The sequence below is a fragment of the Melampsora larici-populina genome, assembly GCF_000204055.1.
Source record: "Melampsora larici-populina 98AG31 unplaced genomic scaffold MELLAscaffold_3, whole genome shotgun sequence".
Lineage (NCBI taxonomy): Eukaryota > Fungi > Basidiomycota > Pucciniomycetes > Pucciniales > Melampsoraceae > Melampsora > Melampsora laricis-populina.
In genome coordinates, this window is record NW_006768767.1 from 734,504 (window position 1) to 755,051 (window position 20,548).

Consider the following 20,548-nt stretch of genomic DNA (forward strand, 5'->3'; position numbering starts at 1 on the left):
GTAGACCCAATGGGATCCAGAAAACACTCAGGGCCAACCAGGGCACACCCAAAGGGCCCATGGGGGGGATCTGGTGTTTATTGCACATCTAGGTGTATGAAATTGCATATAAACCTTATCACAAATCTTTAGTGTTGCTACCCAAATAAGAATGTGTGCAGAGCTCAGCTGGCTTCATGAGCAAGGCTTTTCTGGATTTTTTTTGAAGGTTAGCTACCTGAACTGGTTTTCTCAAAGCCAAAACTTTGGGGATCTTGTCCTACATATCAGGTCAGACCATCACAGGACTCTCAGACTTGAGTATCAACCCAAATATTGTAAAAAATGGGGTGATTAGGTTTTTCAGGTAGGTGGGAAAAACTGATAAACAAAGAGGTCTTGAGAGTATCAGGCCATTAAGATGCTCATATTTTGCTTTGTAAAATATATGCTCATTTTCTTTGAACACATCCACCATGCAAACGAAGTGCTTGAGTATGCTTCTGTGTAGACATCGAATGCTTATATCGATTTTGCCTCCTCAGTAGTAGGATATATTCAAGTGGATATCTTTATAACTGAATTTGTCAAGTTCATCCCGATTGATTTTTGACTCTGTCAATTGATTCTCACCAAACCTCAACCTCATCAACTATATCTGATTCTCAACATGGCCTGGCCTGTCTTTCTACACCTTTCCCTAGGTTATGGAGATTAGTATCAACCCAACTTACATCTCGTCCTACAACTTTAAATCCGAATCCGACTTCAATCTTACGTCCCTCAACCACTTCTCTTGTCTTACCATTTACACAATCAAGATACGCAACTACACTATCGGATCTTAAACCAGCTAAAGGATCAACACATTCTGTTAGTCATAAAAGTTAATCAATTTAAATTAATGAATTGAGAACTTATATATTCTTCTGGGGCTTTTTTAGAGAAAACGGGTAGGAAGAGGTCAAGGTTCAGGGTATGGTGGAACTGCTGGAAGAGGTCATAAAGGTCAAAATGCTAATAAAGGAAATAGTCCAAGATTGGCATTCGAAGGAGGTCAAACACCTATCACTAGATTATTCCCAAAGAGAGGTGCTCATCATCCGTAAGTGATGTTGATTTTTTCTGGCAATTGTGATCATAGAAGCACAAGTAGTGTGAAGGATCAAGGACTGATTGATTGGTGTCATTGTTTATAGAACCAAGGTTGAAATGTCCCCTTTAAATTTAGATCAACTACAACTTTGGATCGATCAAGCAAGAATAGACCCATCAAAACCAATTACTATGAAAGAATTACTTGATTCAAGAGCTATACATGGTATAAAAGACGGTGTCAAACTACTTGGAAAGGTCATCTCAATTTCCATGTTGTTGTCAACGATCGCCAGTTTTCTTATGTGAAACTGATGACTCTTTAGTTCGACTTTGATTTTACAGGGTACGAGTCATTTCAACACACCAAAACTAACAATCATAGTATCAAGAGCATCGAAATCAGCCATAGAAACGATTGAAAACTTAGGAGGCACCGTAATTTGTAAATTCTATAACCGATTAACCTTAAGAGCTTTACTTAAACCACATAGGTTTGCAGCCAAAGAAAGGTTTTTACCATCAGATTTACATCCGAGTAGGAAACGAGATTGGATGAGATATTCAGATTGGAATCATAGAAGAGGGTATCTTGGAAATCTTGAATTAAGTAATGAAGTTATGAAGACTGTTAAAGAAGAGAGAAGAAAGATGGGTTGGGTTGATAGGGTTGAAATTACTAATGAAGTTAGAAATAGAGTTGAAAATAGTCAAAGTTGAAAGGAAGTTCAAAGTGATTAAAATTAACTTGCAATGTATTCAAGTTTTTAATTGAGGAAAGTTTATTGATTTTTTTCTGGGGATGAAGAGAGATTGTTATTATCATTTCACTAGAGAGTAATCAACTCCGATTGAGCGGAACTACTACAATCTAAACTCGTTGATTGAAGCATCATTCTGTAGACTGAACCGAGGCTCTTACTGTGTTTATTTGAGCAGTTCTCAAAGTCAGTTACAGATCTGAGATAGACATTGAGAAGTTTGTTTAATATCATTGTGGAGTCCTCCCTTGATTTTTCCTAGTGGGTTGTGGAGAACTAGATTGAATCATGAATTGCATGGATTGTCGAATGCTGATGGATGGGTATTGGCATTGCCAGTGACCATGGTTTTCATGACAGGGACCAGGGTATTTGTTGAGACCTTTCACACTCAAGAGTTGCCTGTGAAGTGCCAATTTTCAGACTGTGACATCTCTTGACAAACTGTGAAAGTTGGTTTGATCGAATTTTAGTGGAAAAAGCTTTTGAAAGTTGAAAATCCAATTTAGTCCTTCTTCACCATCACCCTCACCCCTCACCCATCACCCTCATCCACCTCAACGGTCATTCAAATCTATCAACATGACCATCGATTACGTTCCTGATCTCTTTTCTCACCTTTGCGAATTCCTTGAAGATACCTTCACGCGTCCAGATCCATCATTGGTACCGAAACTAAGGCTTGAACTTGATAGAGCGCGTCCTCATCTCATTAATCTCTTAGACAAACCATCACGAAATGCAAAAGAGGCTGAAAGGATTAGAAAAGGTATGCTTCCCTTTCATTGATGAAATTTATATCAGGAATGATTATATGATGACTTACAAGTTTTTATACGTGATTATGAACCCACATAGGCCAATTTGTTTATCAGGGTACCACGCACAGCCATACACCTGATTTCACACAAGAAGCACTTTATCTATCCGAACAACTTGATATCTCCGAGAACAATTGTGCAATACTTTTACAACATGGAATGTCAAGAAAATCGCGATACGGTAGAGCAAATGCAGATAGTGCTGTAATCATGTATTATCGAGAACGATCAGCACTTTTGAGATCTTTGAAATTGATTTTTCAAGCTGGAGATTCAGAAGAAATGATTCAAAGTGGAATGACAGATGAATTAGAAAAGTTTAGACAAGGCTTAGTAGAGAGTTCAGTAAAGATTAATAATAAACCATTTAATTGGATTGATAAAGTATTTGAAGAAGTTAAAAATTCAAAAAAAGAAATCCAAAAACTTAAGAATCAACTTACTTCAACCACACCGAACTTATCAAATCAAACAACTACACCTAATTTAGGATTCGGATTTGGATCAAGTTTAAATAATTCAAATAATCAAACTTTAACAAGTTCAAATAATGTGATTGTAAAATTTAGTGATGAGATTGTTCAAAAAATGATGGAACAACATCAATCTGAAAGAAGAGATTTAGGTCAAATCATTTATCTTATTGGATTCGCTCGACTTTTTCAACCATCTCATATTGCTTCATTAATCGATAGTTTAGCCGAGATGGATTCTCAAGATCCTTTGATTTATCATTTTCTGACAACTTTCTTAGCTGCTATTGATGGGGATTGTACTTCTGTGACTGAAGCGGAGTATGATTACTTTCTTAATATATGGAATGATACAGCTTTCATGCGCGATCTTAATCAACGTTTAACTTCCAAACGATGGCTCGTTAAGCAGGCGAAAGCTGTTGCATTGCTACAATGGTGCCTCTTCCTCGGTTCAGCATACCAGTGAGTGATCTCCACCCCGGTCGGTCTCTATCTAGTACCAAAGGCTAGTGTTTTATTGATGGTTTTCATCTGGTAGGCAAGAACCCAGGTTAGAACACGAGACTGAAATTTGGGAAGACCAAATCGATCAAATGGTCATGGCATCAATCCAAAATGGCGCATTTCCTTTCATGGTGTCTGATTTACTAGGTTTCAAGAAGAAGAGCTTGTTGGAAGAGTCACCTTCTCGCGTATTAGGCCCTCGGTCTGAAGAAGCAATGCGTACCTCGACTGCTGATGACCTACTAGGAATCGAGGAAGACTTTAGATCTGAAGTAGTTTCACAAATCGATCGACTTATGATCAGTTTCGTCACCTCGTTACAATCAGTTCTCCGACGACTTCGAAATCAGGAAGAAGATGCATTCGTTTCAATGTCAATGCAATTTCGACCAAGTCCTCAATTTACGGCTCCTGATGCATTTGAAAATACACCTGCACCTCCGAGACATGACATTGAAGCATTATTTGAAGTCATTGCTGCATTGCATCGCGATACATCTGACTCAGCACTGATTTACTGGGGAGTCGATGAGGTGGAAGATGAAATGGGGTCACCTGCTATGATGTCTGGCCGGTCAACCAAACTGACTGGGTTTGTGAGATGGGCATCAGAATGTCGGCAACTTGGCATGGTCAAATCATTTTACGAAATGCTCGCTTCTTTAGCAACTGGACCTCGTTGTAGTGATTTGGCTTATAGTTTCCTTTTGGCTGGATCTTGTGAAGAGAATGGTGTGAATCCACCACCAAACTTTGGTCGGATTGGAGATGGTCATGGGGGTTTAAACATTCCGAGTTGCGCTTGGTCTTCAATTTTTGGTCAATTACAATATTATATTCAACTTTTACAGAGTAACGTTGGTCAAAAGAAATTACAATCCGATCCTCGTCAATTGGCGCCAGCTGAATTATCAATACTCAAAGGATACGCCAAGATTATTCGACAAGTGGTTAAATATTCTCCAACTGCTCAAGCTACTCTTTATGATCACCAGAAATATAAACCGATCCAAACTCTATTTGCTTTGGCTGCATGTCCGATCTCTCTCGATCTTAAAGCTGAGCTGTTACTGGCCATCGCAGCCTTTGCGGCCCCGGGAAACAAAATTAGTCCAGATATCGCACGCAAGTGTTGGCTAACGTTGGAGCATAGTCAAATCTTATCAACTCATGTACTCGAATATCAATCCAGTTTCGGGCTAGGTGGCGCTACTCAAGGTGGTTACGCATCTGGACAATTAGCTCAGACTGGGATCCTTGCTGAACTTGACGAAGTTGAAGCGGCTAATAGGATATACCCAAGTTCGACTGCCTTTATCACCCTCTTGGTCGCTCTGATTCATCCACCTATGCATCGCTCACCTGTGAAGAAAGGTGAAGAACTCGAGTTACAATCGATTCCTGAAAATCTAGGCGCTTTATCGCGTTCGCCTGGTATTGATCCTTATGTTAGATTTGTGATTGATGAAGTCTTTCGGAAAGTTGGTTCACGTGATTTCTTATTTCAAGAAGAGCGTTATAAGGTTTTTGAAGTCTGTTTGGCATTTATCGAACGTTGCTTGACATCCTACGATGTTGCATCTTTCTTGACCAGCACATCATTACCCGAAACAGATCCTGGAAACAAAAAACAAGCACATCACCGAACTATCTTTAGTGCTGTCACTCATCCTGGTTTCGATATCTTATTAAGAATACTGAACAATACTGAATTGACGCGTCAGTTGTTTGAAACATTACTCAATGGACCTCGTTTTGTGGAAAACAGCCCTCAAAGATCAGATACGACATGTCGATGTGTACTTCGAACCCTGAGGATTATTAAAAGAGTCACAGAACTTCAAGGAGCTTTTCTAGGTGACGTCTTGCCTCACATTCTAGAATTTGCACCTGATATGATACCACAAGAGCGATTGGTTTGGGCGAAATCGGCACAAAGTTTGGATCAACATATCTTCTATTCAAACAGTGTGGTGGTATCTACAGCGGTTTTGGTAGGTTGTATTGCGGATGATGAAGTTGCATATCTTGCAGTCAAGCTCTTAGCGCATATAGCCGAATCTACCTTTTTCACTGCAGCAGATCACTTTCAAGGTCAATATCCAGGTCGAATGAACCGATTACTTGGATTATTGGATTCATCTGAAGAAAGTCTTTTGATTCTTGGTAACTTTATTGGTCGATTAGAAGGAGCAGCATCAAGTTTCCGTGATATAGATGATGATGATTTTGTGGTTGATTTATCGGGTGAATTAGATGATCGAGATATGACAAGAGTTCAACCTGCAATTAGAAATGCTATCTTGGATCTTTTATTACGAAATACTCAACCACATCGAGTTGCTCCTAATTTTGCTCATTATTTATTAGGATTTGATGTTCGGACACCTAAAGATACTCTAAAGATTGCGGACCCAAGATCACCAGAAGCCAAGTTGTCTTGTTTTCACACCATCTTAGACTTATTACGCATGGGACAAAGTGGTCCAGAAGGAGATGTACATGAACTAGGGTTCTCATTACTTGAGAGGGATACACTTTTAGCTGAAAAGGCATTCAAATTGATTCAACAATTATGTTTACATGATTATTCATCAAAGGCAGTATCTTATTACCTTAGGTCGACTGAACGATATTTTGTTACACAGGCTAGTATTCTGCCACTCAATATTCCAGCAAATCCTGAAGTTGTTGGAGGTGAATTGACTTATAGTAGTGGAGAGAAGATTGTGACAAGCTGTAGTTCAGTTGTGGCTACCTTGAAAGCTACTGCTTGGCTTTTGGAATCTATCTCACTTGAATTGAACGTCTTAACAGAACAGGTCCGCCGAGATAACGCTTCTGAATTAGTATCAGTTTTATTTGGATCAGCAAGTTCTTCAAATCAAGCAAGATCAATACTTGATCAAGCAGGAGCACCCGATCAATCACTTCCTAGGATGCAAGAATTATTTTTAAGATTAGATTTCAATTGGAAGAATTTTACTGAAGTTGAACCTCAAGGATTAAAGATCTTTGGACATTTAAATTTTGAAGAATGTTGTATTGAAGATGAAAATGGATGTCAATTATTTGATCTTGGTTCAGTTTTGAATTTATTAGGTGTTACTAGACAAGAAATGAAAAGACGAGGAATGTTAAATGGAACTGCTCAACAATTGGAATTACAAGATGAAATCAAATTTATCATTACATCGATTGTGATTGAAAACCAAAGAAGAGAAATTGCTTCAGCCCAATATCATATGCTTAGAGCTTGGAGTATACTTTTACGGTTGACTCTAACTCGAGCTTTTCATTTACTTCCACCAGAAAATCGACATGTGTTCTTATTGGATTTATTGGCTTCTGTACTTCCGAAATTGGTAGCAGGAGCTACAGATCCTAGCTCGGCTGAACTCTTAAGTGAGATCGTAGTGGCATTAATGATCAAATTAAGGCACGAAGGAACTCACTTGGAATCATTAGCACCTGGAGAAGCAACTCAAGCGTTTCCTTTTGATCGATTGATGCCTGTGCTAAGGGCTATCATCCAAAGTATCGTCTTGTCTAATACATCTAACGTTTTACGTGGAAATCTTTATGCTTCAATCTTGAGTTTTCTTCAACACGTTTATGCTACCAGTGCATGCCTAGATTCATCAAGTCAATCAAATTCAGAATCAATCGACATCTTAAAACTTGGAAATGAACCAACGTCTATGAACGATGAAACTTCAACCCTAACAACCCAACGTAAATCCAATAAAAGAAATTCATTAGAAACCAATACGATGTCAATGTTTTTATCATCCTTTGAAAGATTATTACCTATAATTTGTAAAGATTCAGTCATGGGAAATGAAGTTTGGAAATCTGTAGGATTTACAATTCTAGATTCGTTATTATTATTTTCAGATAAATTTCGTAATGGTGGTCAATTTATTAATGTTTTATCTAAGAATGGATTTTTGAAAGATTTTGTGGATCTTTTAAAAGATAATGAAGGTGATTTGATGGCTGTTCTAGAACCCGATCCTGGTAAGTCTGATTTAATATGTGTTTTTAGTTTATGTAATTTGCAGTACTAATGAACTTATTTTTTCGAATAGAATCTTTAAATGCATTATATGTTTATGAAACTCAAATGGCTTTCTTACTTAGAGTTGCTGCTACCAGAGCTGGAGCCGAGAAATTAATTGAAGCTAAAATCTTGGCTCGATTAGGAGAATGTAATTATTTAGGTCGTTCTTCTCAAGCACAACTTACTGATCCTGGTATGTAGAGTTTCTGAATGTTTGATTCCTTGAATAAAGTATGATGATCTTTTTCTAACGTTCAAGCAATCTGTTTGTAGAGTTTGATACTTTTATCCCTTCGGCATCGGAAAGGTATCATCAGTTGTTATTGCCTGCTTTACAATTAGTTGCAAGTATTTTGATTGCACTTGGATCTGAATCTTCTACAGCAGCACGAGAGGTGAGAGTTATTAAAATCTAATATGATTTCCATCGATTGTAAAATCTGACCATCAATTTGATCTTTTCAGGCAGTATCTTTCATTGCTGCTCAACGAGAAATGTTGATCACTTGTCTTAGATCTCCGGTTAATTTAAGTACAAGTGTAGGAATTCAAGAAGTACACTTAGTGACTACTATCTTAAGAATAGCTTTACCATTAATTGGAGATCAAGAAATGGTAAGTGAACTGATGATGTTTTCGTCACACTATGCATATATTGAAGATGAATTGATCTTTTTTCGTTTTAGGCTTCTTCAACTAGTTATGGTGCTATGCATAGTAGTTTACTTGCTATTTCTAGTACGGTTTGTGGTCATTTGAATTGGATTGAACGAGTGGGTCCAGTTACAGATAATGAAAGAGCAGATGCGACCATTAACGTTCCAGGTAAGATCATCAAGTCTATACCTGCTCAATAAGGCGCATTTCACTTATTTTTCTAATTTTTTTTTGGTGATTTTGTTTAATAGGCTCTACTACGAATTTCACTGTGTTTCAAGAAAAGATTAGAGATTTGGCACTTTCGTTGGTTGGTAGTGTACTTACTTATTTAAGGGTTGCAACTCAGAGAAGAAGTAAGTGTTTGTGAAAAAGTTTTAATTTGACTGACTTAGGAGGTTTTGTGGGAAACTGATTGATTGATTGATTGATTTTTCGGGGGATTGATTAGGTAGGATAAGGTTTATGCCTGTTCTACTTCCCACATTGAGACAAATTGAAGGTACAGCTGGAGTTATTGGTTGGTTTTAGTTTCGAAACTTTTGAAGTTTTTGAAGTTTTATTTATATACTGATTATATACTGAATGTTTTTGTGTTTTTATTTTTAGGACCAGGTCCTACCTTTAGAACGATTTTAGGATTCCTTAATGATTCAATCAGTTTATTGGAATTCACAATTTCACAAACTTCTATCTTAACACAAAGGTTGAATAATTGGTCAAAGATTACTAGAGATGAAGTCACTGAGGTAAAGATTTGAAAAAACATTGCTAGCTTTTTTGTGGGGGAATAGGGTACTGATCATGGTTTGAATTTTTCTTAGATTCTTGGAGAAGAAGAAACAGGGAATTATGTGAATTATGATTCAGATAAAAAGTTGAAGGCTAAGAAGAAAATATTGGAAACTCTTGGTCGATCTTCTTCAAGATCAGTAGTAATATCAAGTAAGTTTCTTTTAAAAACCCCTTTTCTTGATATGAAATATTTGATTGAGATGCGCGATGTTTTACTGATAAATTTGATTTCGTTTAGATATCATTGATATGACATTACTTTTGTTTTGGAAAGATGCAACATATCATTTCGAAAATGATGAACTGAATGAAATGCAATCCAATGAAAAGAAAAACCTTTTAACGATCTCATCATTTAAAGCTACTACCAATCATCAACAGTTTGGTAGAAATCAATTACAAGAATCTAACCTTAAAGAAGATACACTTAATTCACTTAGACCGATGTTTTATAGATTACAAAATTTAGATTTGGTTAGTAATTTCTTTCTTTCTGATGATGATGATGATTAATGAAAGAAAATTTGTGAGCTGATTTGGGTTTTTTTTGTTTTTTTGGGGGGAATGGTAGGCTAAAGGTGGGTTTAGTAAAGATGATATTAGGATTAGAAATTCTTATTTAGAAGCCTTAGTTAGAACTATTGGTAGTTTATTTCATAGTGTGACAGTTTGAAAGGAAACCAACCAATATCAATTGTGCTTAAGTGATAGTAGTTTGAGTTTAGTAATTCTTGTTTCTTATCAGACCTTCTGGTCTAGGGGTTTTTGCATTGAAGGAGGGGTTTATTTTGATTATATTGAATTCATTTGAAAGGGGTTTTTCTAAGTTGTAATAAATCGGTAGTTATTATAAAATTCATTAGTCTAGTCAAGAGTTCAAAACTTTAATCTTACTTGGAAAAGGGTTAGAATTTGATGAGATTGGGGATTTTGTTTTATTTGTGGTTTGTCAAATTCTTTCAGTTCTTTCACATAGCATTTAAATATGTTGTGTATTCAGGTGCTGCAGGGTGCTGCTATCACAAACATTGGACTTGAACTTGGATTAGCTGTTAAGTTGTACAAATAAAATACAACCAAACAAGAGAATTGGGCAAAGAGTAGCACTGAGCTGCAGCATGTGGAAGAATCACTAGATGACATGTATTTCTATTGATACAACCCCTTGAGTAGGTCATTCGTGCCGCATTTTTCCTACTTGTGATTGTGTTTTTGGGCACAAATTTTAAACACTGCAAAAACGTTGTATGAATGAGTGAAGAAAGTGTGCTCGAAGAGATTTACACATGAGATCAGTGTGTAAACTTTCAAAATATAGTGTTGAAACTTGAAAGGTTATAATTGGAATGGAGTTTTTGGTCACGGAAAGCGTTTCTTTCATGTAAAGTAACAAAGTAGTACACTGTATTTACAATGCTATCTCACACGAGATCAGGAACTATACATTGGTGAAAAAATAAAACCACTTCAACAAGTTTTATGGAAAGTCTTTTCTAATCGCGAAAGCCAGAATGAGTGTAAAGAAAATCTAAGGAAAAGTAATACAAGAAAGAACCCAAAAAAGAGTGTATTGTACAAGTACATTGATCGTAATCAAACACATCAAGGTCTATTCAGTCACGCTTTCGATTCAGAACAATTGGTTGAGGCGCTTGGGATGTTGCTTGTGGCTGTTGGTGCTGTTAACAGGAGCTGTGCTATTGACAGGAGCTGTGCTATTGACAGGAGCTGTGCTGTTGACAGGAACTGTGCTGTTGACAGGAGCTGTGCTGTTGCCATTGTCGGTCATGTCGGTCATGTTGGTGGCATTGCCCATCTTGGCACTATCACCCATAAGATGGTGGATGTAATACTCAATTCCTTCTTTTCTGAAATCATCAAGAATAGTCTTTGAAGCACCTTCATCGTTGAACTGCAAAAGCTCGCCCTTCACCCCGTATTTAGGCCATTGAACCTTGGTACCGTTGGTGTTAGGATTCTGAGTGTGTACAAATGACAGTAAACGGGATTGAATAGCTTGGCTTCGTCCAGGTGTTGGGGGTTTCAAGACGCTGATTGTAGTCACACCTTCGAATGAACCTGAAGGATTACCATACATGTAACATCAGCTAGTGTTCTCACAAACGAGCTTGTAGAATAGGATTTGGCAAGTTGAGGCATACCAAGGTAGGAGGTATTCTTCATACCACGGTCAATGAAGCCGAATACCGGTGTGGATGCTTGGACTGATCGAGAAAAGAATCTTCGCATACCCTGCGTGTACCAAAGGTAGATGTAAGTCAGAGCTGGTTTTAGTGGGAATTTCTTCAGATGTGGATCTTACCTGGAAGGCGATATCTCCAAATATAGCCGCCATTTGCTTTGAAACAGGATTGAGGACGTTCTTGAGACCGGTGCCAAAGGGAGAGCCTTGGGCTGGATCTGATGGGTAAAGGGTCATGAGCTTCGTAACCTCTTGAGGTTTGGCGCCGGGTAAGAGTTTTTGCAACCCTAAAAGTAGAGAATGTCAGCTTGAGGGTTTGGAGACCTTGAGAGATGATTTCGGACTTACAAGCTGTAACACCTGTATCATTAAAGATGTGTGCTGCTTCGACTAGGGTGCTCAACGTTCCTGAATCCTCAGCAGCTCCGACCATGATAGGAACTTTGGCAACTGTTTAAAGAAATTGGTCAAAAAGAGCTTTGATGTGAATCGAAAAGTCACGAGATAAAATTGACCTTTTCCTGCTTTGGCCGATTCCTCCATAGATCCAGTGAGGAATTTGCCATCGACATAGGCGTGGAATGGTAGAGGGAATTTACCACGGGAAAACAACCCAGGGAATGTGTTTGCGGCCGCTCTGTTGAAGACAGCTTGGTCAAATTTTACACAATCAAATTTTGATATAGAAGAGGGTGGGACTTACATCAACTTCTTGAAATCTGCCTTTCGTAGACATGCAAGTGATCCTTTCCCGACTGGGCAGCCAGCGGCTTTAACAAACTTATCGTAGGTGGCTTGTCCTTCCTCAATCTCTGCATAATAATTCAGAATGAGAATCCTGAGAGTGTTTAACATGAATCAGAATGAAAAAAACGCACTTGGACTTGGAAGGGCAACCGATCCATCAATGATGGCTGCGTGGAACAAGTCTTTTTGCTGACCATTGAAAGCAATCAAGTGATGTGAAACTGCCATTGCGCCGGCTGGAAGAATAAAGGACAAATGTTCATCTAGATTAGTCGGGGTATGGTGGGGGTGTTCGAGATGGTGGATACGTACTTTGGGAACCATACAAAGTGACCCTTCGGTGGTCTCCACCAAAGTGGTGGATATACCTCTGTTGTATAAAACATGACCATGTGCCAGATCATTAGTATTCTTTATGTGTTATATGATGTTGGTGTGTCTACTTACGTGAACCCATTCCAATGCAAGACGTTGATCTTTCAATCCTAGGTTTGCAGCGTCAGCTGCAGCGATCTCTTTGCCACCTAAAAACCCAAATGCCTGCGTAGAGATTCTGTTAGCATACATTATCAGCTTGTGTGTTAAAACGACATTGGACCTACATTTGATCTCCAATTGACAGCGACCCAGATGAACGTTTGATTGTTCATCTTACCTCGGGCCATCAAGCCCCCAGGATTGATCTCACTGGAATGTCGACTCGCTAAAACAAAGAAGCGTAAGCAGAGAACATCAGACAGTACACGGGAGGTAGCGAATGCTCACGGATGTAAAAGATGACGGGAAGCTTGGGGTTCTTGGCGACACCCGATGGCTTGATGATCTGGAGTAACACAACTCATGAGTTCGAAATCACAAGATTACAGAAACAACAACAAGACTAACATCTAGTGTCAAACAGTCTTCTTGGCCCGGATCACGATCACTGTTAGGTAGGAGAGATTTCGGTAAGGGTGCAAGAACTTCCATAACTGTTGCGTTGAATTTTTTGGGGTCTGTGCCGGCAAAAGGATCAGTCGTAGGACATCCAGGTGATGGTTTCTAACATTGTGCATTGTGTCAGATAGTCAGAACAGCGAGTCGTAGGCTATGAACAAAAGTACTAACCGTTGCATCAAACTTGGTGAAATTCTTTGTGGGTGGGATTGGGTTCGCAAATCGTCTTTCGCCGACGGGTGCTTCACCCTAAATCGAGATACCGAGACCAAAAAGATAAGTATGAGGTTTGAGAACGGGTGAATTGGATCTCTGACGTACAAAAGGAACTCCACTCCAGATGGCTAATGGTCCCTCCACTTTTCCAATGAAGTCACCGTAATCCAATTTCACACGTAATGTGGTGTTGAATGCAGCGGGTCCTGTGATGTTCTTGCGATCATCGCCGGTTCCAGTACCATTTGCTGGCGCAGTGTGATTTGAGGTACCATTGACTGGCGCAGTGATGTTTGATTTGCCAACATCGGGTGCGGTTTGGTTCACGGTACCATCATGGAGCTTGGTATTGTTGTGAGGTGCAGTTAGATTCTTGTGGTCTGTCCGATTGGATCCGGTTTTGATAGACGCGTCTTGCGCTCCTGTGGATCTCAACAGCAACTGAGAAGCAATGATGAAGAAAGGTGATATGAACATGATGGATTGAGTCTGAGTAAAAACAAACGGATGTCGGATATGAAAGCAGATAGATGAAAAGAAAATGAGTCAAAGAGTGAGTTGATGTGGAGTAAATTGTGAGGCTGACTCGAGTCAAGCTTTTATAAGGTATATTTCGAGTGATGGCCTTCACTTCAGGCTGTGTGATGCTGAAGCGAGCTGTGACCCCGCACATTGTTATTCACCCATATAAGTGGCAGGGTCTTCTACAGGGTTAATCACCACACCCTCAGAGATTAGTAGGTGCAACATAGTCCCTTACTCTTTTGCCTGATGCCGAGACGCGTGGCACTCGCGATGAAGACATCAACACAATTGGTTTCTGGGGTGAGCAGGGAGAACCGAAGGGTTGTGCAACTTTGTAGCGGTAAGCTTAACAAAGCCCCTCTTCCGAGGCGGCCACGTTCGCTCTCGAAGAAGGGCTTTAGACCCAGCAAATGGGGGTTAGAACATAACGGGGGAGTGGTCTTTCGAGCCTATCATGGGATTTATGCTTGTGTGCTAGATCACACTCTACTTGAGACTCACAGAGTCAGAGATTTGACATCCTCATGTTGCAATCTTATTCTATCACCAAGGCCCAGGCCCTTGATCCAAGCTACACAAGATCTTCACAACCCTCTAATTATACCTTGCAGAGCAGAGTTTCAGGTTTCCATCCAAGGGACTCATTGAGTATGAGTAGATGGCTACTGAGGTTTATCACAACCTTTTGTCAATTCGTGAAAGACGAATTAAAGAGCCTTTTAAGTCTATGGATTTGATCTAGGATACTTAAGCACTTAACAAATTTCCGCACATGTAACATCACATACAAGCCAAATCCTAATGATGAGTTTTCAGAATTCGCATTGAAGTTGAACTACAAAGTGATATATCCACGCCAACATAAACCATTCAACTTCAAGCAAACATGTCAACTTCAAATCAAACTACTTCACATAAGAAGCGTAAAACCAATGAAGAACCTAGTCCAGAGATACTTCCAACAGGTAAGCTAGTATATTCATTACCAACCAAAAACCATGTTCTATACTGATATTTCATTTTGATGATTGGTTGATGGTTCTTTATGTATGATAGGTACAACAGTTCGATCAATTGCTGCAGCCACTTCAGTAGAAAAAACCAAAACAAAGGAAACAACTGAACCCAATTCGAATCCATCACCTTTAAGTCGTCCAACAGTTTAGTTTTCATGTTCTATCGATTTGAGATTTTTTTAATAAATTGACTGATAGACCTTTAAAATTTGAAAAAAAAACGATTTAGTTTGATTTTACCACTTTACCATCATCAGCCATTCATAGATATCTATTATATCATCAACTCATCTCACCCAACTCACTAAACTACGATCATGCATTATTTCCAACTCGACCGATCACCTTACCTATCAAACAAGAAGCCAACACGATTGTGAGCTCTAAATCGAGTCATAAACCATCACATCATAAACCATTAGGACCGATGACGTTGACGACCTTAGGACCTACTGGATCTTTATCTTTTCTTTCGATTCCTCCTAATCCGGCTCCTAGTTTAAAAGAATTAAGATCTTTAACGGCTTTTGATGATGCTGAAGGTGTATTGGGTGATCGACTTTCGAATTTAGCTAGAACTCATTGGGATCATCAAAACTCTAGTCTTAGTCTTTCACGTGAACAAGAGATTTTGGCTAGTTTTGTTTATTCTATTAAGACTAGAGGTTAGTTTTTGTTTTAATTGAATCGTTAATTCTTTTTTTCTCGGAATCTTGGATTGAGGAATTGGTTCTTTTTTTTTCTTTTAGGAAAAGCTCTTAGACCTTCTGATCGATAGAACAAATCATATCAACATGTTTCATAGGGATATCGATCAATCATGTAATAAATGGAACTTTTCTTGTCGTTTGATCATTCTTTAAGATTTTCCTTTATTATCATTTTTTATCATTTATAATATACAAACAGTAATCTTACTTTTATTTCTCTTTTCTTTGACATTATTTTATATCTTGCTGTATGAAAAGAAACTTAAAACTAACCTAAAGAATCAAAGATGAGAAGAGTAATAAAAGAATAGTTGATCTGGGAACTTTATGTAAGGTTAGGTCATTTAGAATTCAGTGATCATCGTCCTCATGTTTCTTATATTTCTTGGTTCATGCTTGTCGTTAAAGTATTCGAGGAAAAAAAAGTAATCAAAGGTATACAACAAAACTGGTGAAAAAAAAGTCAAAACCGAACGAGTTCAATATCCCCTAGTCTACCCTGACGATGATACCTTGATCAACATAGTGATATCATACACAACGATCCGTCAAAACAGTCAGGAGACAAAAAGATCATGAGAGAAAAGAACTCGAATGTAAAAGCAATTTAAGTAAGGATCTGGACGACTGCAGCTTTGCAATATTTAGCTCCTTGTCTAAGCTACATAACAAAAAGAATCAAGAATCAAGAATCAACATTTGTAAGACATAATCAAAAAAAAAGATAAGATTGTGTTTACCATAACTTGACAACAATAACCGCCTAAAGTTTCTTCTTGAAAAACTTCATCACAAGAATAATGGGTAACATTATGGATCGTTATAATATCAGCAGGTACAGCTAAACCGGACAATAGAAAAAAAAACTGAATCAGGTTTGATTGTTTAAGTGAGTAGAGATTGATGAAGGAAAGACTTACATCTAATGTTACCTTGTTGATTGACTATACCACAGTTTGCTAAAGGATAAGCTTTAGCAGCACATAAGAAACCAGTAGAAGGAGGAGGAGTTATGACGACTGGAATGATTTTGGAAGGAGTAGTCTTAGATGTAAGGTTTGAAGAACTCTTTGATGGTGAAGTGATGGTTTTAGTAGTACTAGTAGTTGTAGAGTTTTTGACAGAAGAAGTTTTATTGGTTGAAAGACTCTTTGTTGGAGTAGTTTGAACAACTGGAGAACTTTGTACTTGTAGTAAAAGTAAAACTGAGTTTAAGAGAATGGATTTAAGAAACATGATCGTTAATGTGTATAGGTAAGTAAGAACTTGTAAATAGAAAGAAGCAGTTTCTTGCTGTAAGATTATAAAGAATTGATTTTAAGGGTAAATCAATAGATATAACTAGATCTTATATCGATTTGAATGATGTGTTGAAGAAAAGATACGATGCTTAAAGAAATAAGAAACGATTGAGGATTGTCTTTATATATTGAGTTATTTGCTTGACTATATCGCATCCAAGTTTCATTAAAACCTATTTGATCTTTCTTTCTTTCTTTCCAATTCCATATGTATACGCAAATCTTTTTTTCTTTTTCTATCAAAATTCTTTCTCTTTTTAGTTCAATCTAAGCTCATCTTCATGAACTTTAATTTTGAAGAAGAAAGCTTGATTATGTAAGTATGTAAGCGGAGGGGATGTTTGAGTAAAGTTTGATGCATTTTTCTTCATAACTTCATTCACTCTTTTAAACACATTTGGCTTGAACAATGTCCTTCAATCAAAACGTCTGTCTCTTAAAAATCCCTCATGTCTTGACACACGCGGAATTAACATGTGGATTCAGCTCGTTCAAAGCTTTCACGCCGTCGCTCGTGACCCGAGTCCTAGCATGGGAAGTACTCTTTCCATACAGTGGGTAAACCCGAGTACGTGTTCCAAGCCAGTCCGCATAGAGGTTTGGGTCCGAAATTTTTGAGAAATTTTTGCCATTTTTTCTGCTTTTTTTGGCGGGAGAGTAAGGTTGAGGGGTGGTGTTAGGCTGCAAAACTTTTGGTTTTTTTTGAAAAAAAAGCAAATTTGGTTGTTATTTGCCACTTGAGCAGCCATATTCATTAAATTATAGGCCTAGTGCGCCGCTAAGTAGCTAGATAGGTACCTAATTGAGGCCTAGGTCCGAAAATCCAAACCTCTAAAAGAGTAAAATCATATTTTTGGTCTCCAAAACCATATTCCTAGATTCATCAAAGCAATGCCTTTTCAATGGTCTGGGTGCCAGTCTCAAACATTCAAATTGAGTGCCCCGACATTGACCCGAAAGGTGAAATTTGATTTTGCAGGGCAGGTCGGAACACGTACTCGGGTTTACCCACTGTATAAACTTGACAAAGTCCCACGCTGTCGCACACGACCCAGCGAGGGACTTACGCGGACTTATCTACGCCAGGCTTGCACGCAGCCGAAGGTCAGGAACAAGAGTTTGGCTGGGGACGTCCTCCCAAGCCTTGTACCTTTTGTTTACTGAGGAATACTGCCAGACCCATCATACACATTGTGCGCGGTAGTCTTGCGCATGTTTTTTTTTGCAAGAATTTGTTAAGTTTACTCCTTTATGACTTGATAATTGACAGAAAAAGAAAGGAGCGATCATCAAGAAAATGTATGAATTTTCAAAGAAAAGAACAAGCGTCGCATTTCGGTACAATTTTACAAAGAAAAATTGCAATGATGATGATTTAATTTCAGTAATCGAAAGTGGATTAGATATTTGTAAAGAATGAATCTCATCTGGAATAAGTTAAGCTTATCTGGAATAGGTTTCCATCCTAGAAGAAATTTCGCTCATTGGTTTTCTTGCTCGTACAGTGGGTTCTTTCTAAATAGAAACCAATTGGAATTTTAAATGATCTTGGACACAATGGGGTTGATGGTCAAGCTTTATGAGAGTCACTTGTAGCTTCTTTACAAAAGAAACATAGGGAAACTCAGATCCCAGTTACGGTACGGCCTCAACTCTAAAGCAGGTGGGTATGTTGCATGTATGTTGATTCCAATGAGACGTTTCTAAATCTCTTTTATGAGATACAATGTGCATGTATATGTGGGTTTATCTTAGATCGTAGTTGATTTCCTAAAGAGATATCCAAAAAAATTCGCACCCAAGCATTATACGTACAATAGCCAAGTTTTTGAAAATTCCGAAGCCAGATGGATTGGTATGCCCCAATGTGGGCAAGATATACAAGATCTCTATATACGTATCACCAAAAGTAATTCTACATGATATCTACTGCCTTTTATGAAATCCCTATTGGATTCCACCTAAAAGATTGATATCTAAACACTTTCTATAGCCATACCTAACTTCCTTATCCTCTGCATTCCATTCTTTAATAGTAGAACCTTCAATAAACGGGTTCACAGCAATTTCTAATGCTCCTTCAAATAATCCTAAAATTGTATTAGATAAATTATCACCAGTTTGTTTGAAATCTGGACACTATTCAAATCAACAAGTTGTAAGAAGAAAAAAGTTATCTTTTTGTTGGTTGGTTTGAGATTGAGGTAAAAGGGAAAGATCAAACTTACAGCATTAACTTCCAGTAACCAAACTTTCATTGAATCATCAATCAAAAAATCAAATCCAAAGATTTCCCAACAATTCTTTCTAGTTTGAAAATTAACGGGTTCTTTATTTGCAGCTAAAAAAGTTTGATTCACGATTTCATCAATTTGGTTTTCAATCGATTTCAAGTCGATTCCTTTCCATTCATTAGCTAAAGTAGATAAAAGTTTAACAGTTGATTGTTGGTCTGTAGGGCTTTGTAAACATGTGTTGGTTAAGTGAGATGATAGGTTTAAGCTTTCAGAGCTTGGTTTCGTGTATGGTTGTGAGGCAAAGAGTGCTAAGATGTCTTTGTAGACATAAACACTTGGATAGTTTTCGATTTATCAGTGAAGATATAAAGTATGAGATCAGATGAAGGAGATTCACCTCAAGGCTCCTACTGCTAGTACATAAACCCGTAAATGATGTTTACGTCGTTCAGTGATTGGTACATCAGCCGGACCAATCAAAAGCGGATTAGATAGATATCTCTGTTTGATTCATGCAAAACAATCATTCAGCAAGTATATAAAAAGAAGAAGATAAGGACCAAAGTACATACTTGAATAACCCAATGTCTCATCTTTGAAGAAGAGACCCCAGTCTGATCCAGATTTTCTTCATCTTCTTCATCATCATCTTCATCTTCTTGATCAAACTCTTTGAAAATATTTTCTAATCCTTCAATAGAATTAAATAACCTAATCCCTTGACCTCTTTCAGCTAAAGCTGGTTTTAAAATAAACCATTCTTGATCTTCATAGTTTGAAATCTTTAAATCTTGATTTAATAAAACTTGATTTAATTCATATAATTCATCTAAAAACAATTCATCTAATTCATCAAAATAAGCTAATTCAAATCTCCAGGTTTGAGGTATAAACTTATTAAAATAAAAATATAAAGTTTTAGATAAATAATTTTTACGAATTAATGCCTAAATAAGTCAAAAACAAAAAATGATGGTTTTTGTGAATGAAACAAGTTTTATCGATCCTAGATTTTATAAAATATATATAAAGATATCCAAGGATAATCAAAAAGAGAAAAAAATGGTCAGTGTTTTTTTTCTCGGTATATGATAACTTATATTTCTTCAAGAGAAAAAGATTTGACCTTTCTTATTGGATAAGCATTTACGATGACTTCTTTAGGAAATCGTTGAACAAGTTCCCAATCAATGTTATCATAATCGGAAATTTGAATTGCCCCAATTTCTATCTGATCTGACTGCTTCGAATTCTCAATCACTTGAAGCTGAGGTAGTTTGTTTTGGATTGCATTTTTTATTGCGTTTAGAGTGTAAGGGTCTTGATAATTGATAGTGACTGTGTTGGGTTTAGGTGGATTGGTTGGCATCGTGTTTCTGATTTCCTGTTGGTCGTGGTTTGGTGGTGGAAAGCTTTTCTTTGCTCCGAGTTGGCTTCGGACTTAAACTCGAATCTATTTGAGATCGGTACCCGAAGAGACATGTGTCCGGTATCCGAACTTCGGGG

The 20,548-nt window shown here is 37.8% G+C and overlaps 6 protein-coding genes across 6 annotated transcripts; 3 read left to right on the forward strand and 3 right to left on the reverse strand.

Annotated features, from left to right (window-relative positions):
- Positions 1-455: 455 nt before the first annotated feature.
- Positions 456-1,860, forward strand: MELLADRAFT_115198 (uncharacterized protein; the record flags this gene model as incomplete). The annotated part of the gene is made up of 5 exons (XM_007404917.1): positions 456-474; positions 698-852; positions 924-1,084; positions 1,179-1,332; positions 1,420-1,860. The coding sequence occupies 5 exons, from the start codon at positions 456-458 to the stop codon at positions 1,792-1,794; spliced, it is 864 nt and encodes a 287-aa protein (XP_007404979.1).
- Positions 1,861-2,417: 557 nt separating this feature from the next.
- MELLADRAFT_76626 (uncharacterized protein) lies at positions 2,418-10,049 on the forward strand (the record flags this gene model as incomplete). The annotated part of the gene is made up of 12 exons (XM_007404918.1): positions 2,418-2,604; positions 2,694-3,594; positions 3,671-7,656; positions 7,728-7,892; positions 7,973-8,094; positions 8,165-8,314; positions 8,386-8,524; positions 8,608-8,712; positions 8,966-9,105; positions 9,181-9,301; positions 9,390-9,625; positions 9,723-10,049. 12 exons carry the CDS (start codon positions 2,418-2,420, stop codon positions 9,822-9,824), a joined length of 6,354 nt encoding a protein of 2,117 aa, XP_007404980.1.
- Positions 10,050-10,781: 732 nt separating this feature from the next.
- On the reverse strand, positions 10,782-13,730 carry MELLADRAFT_76627 (uncharacterized protein; the record flags this gene model as incomplete). Its single annotated transcript, XM_007405331.1, has 14 exons — positions 10,782-11,218; positions 11,248-11,404; positions 11,475-11,641; positions 11,703-11,804; positions 11,870-11,991; positions 12,058-12,166; positions 12,233-12,337; positions 12,414-12,471; positions 12,549-12,641; positions 12,704-12,804; positions 12,867-12,924; positions 12,987-13,142; positions 13,209-13,286; positions 13,359-13,730. 14 exons carry the CDS (start codon positions 13,728-13,730, stop codon positions 10,782-10,784), a joined length of 2,115 nt encoding a protein of 704 aa, XP_007405393.1.
- A 934-nt stretch (positions 13,731-14,664) lies between these two features.
- MELLADRAFT_102242 (uncharacterized protein) lies at positions 14,665-15,572 on the forward strand (the record flags this gene model as incomplete). The annotated part of the gene is made up of 4 exons (XM_007404919.1): positions 14,665-14,743; positions 14,835-14,938; positions 15,024-15,459; positions 15,544-15,572. 4 exons carry the CDS (start codon positions 14,665-14,667, stop codon positions 15,570-15,572), a joined length of 648 nt encoding a protein of 215 aa, XP_007404981.1.
- A 46-nt stretch (positions 15,573-15,618) lies between these two features.
- MELLADRAFT_70759 (uncharacterized protein) lies at positions 15,619-17,140 on the reverse strand (the record flags this gene model as incomplete). Its single annotated transcript, XM_007405330.1, has 3 exons — positions 15,619-16,165; positions 16,245-16,345; positions 16,425-17,140. The coding sequence occupies 3 exons, from the start codon at positions 16,738-16,740 to the stop codon at positions 16,112-16,114; spliced, it is 471 nt and encodes a 156-aa protein (XP_007405392.1).
- A 1,612-nt stretch (positions 17,141-18,752) lies between these two features.
- MELLADRAFT_102244 (uncharacterized protein) lies at positions 18,753-20,411 on the reverse strand (the record flags this gene model as incomplete). Its single annotated transcript, XM_007405329.1, has 5 exons — positions 18,753-18,944; positions 19,034-19,376; positions 19,440-19,543; positions 19,615-19,989; positions 20,169-20,411. The coding sequence occupies 5 exons, from the start codon at positions 20,409-20,411 to the stop codon at positions 18,753-18,755; spliced, it is 1,257 nt and encodes a 418-aa protein (XP_007405391.1).
- Positions 20,412-20,548: the final 137 nt, after the last annotated feature.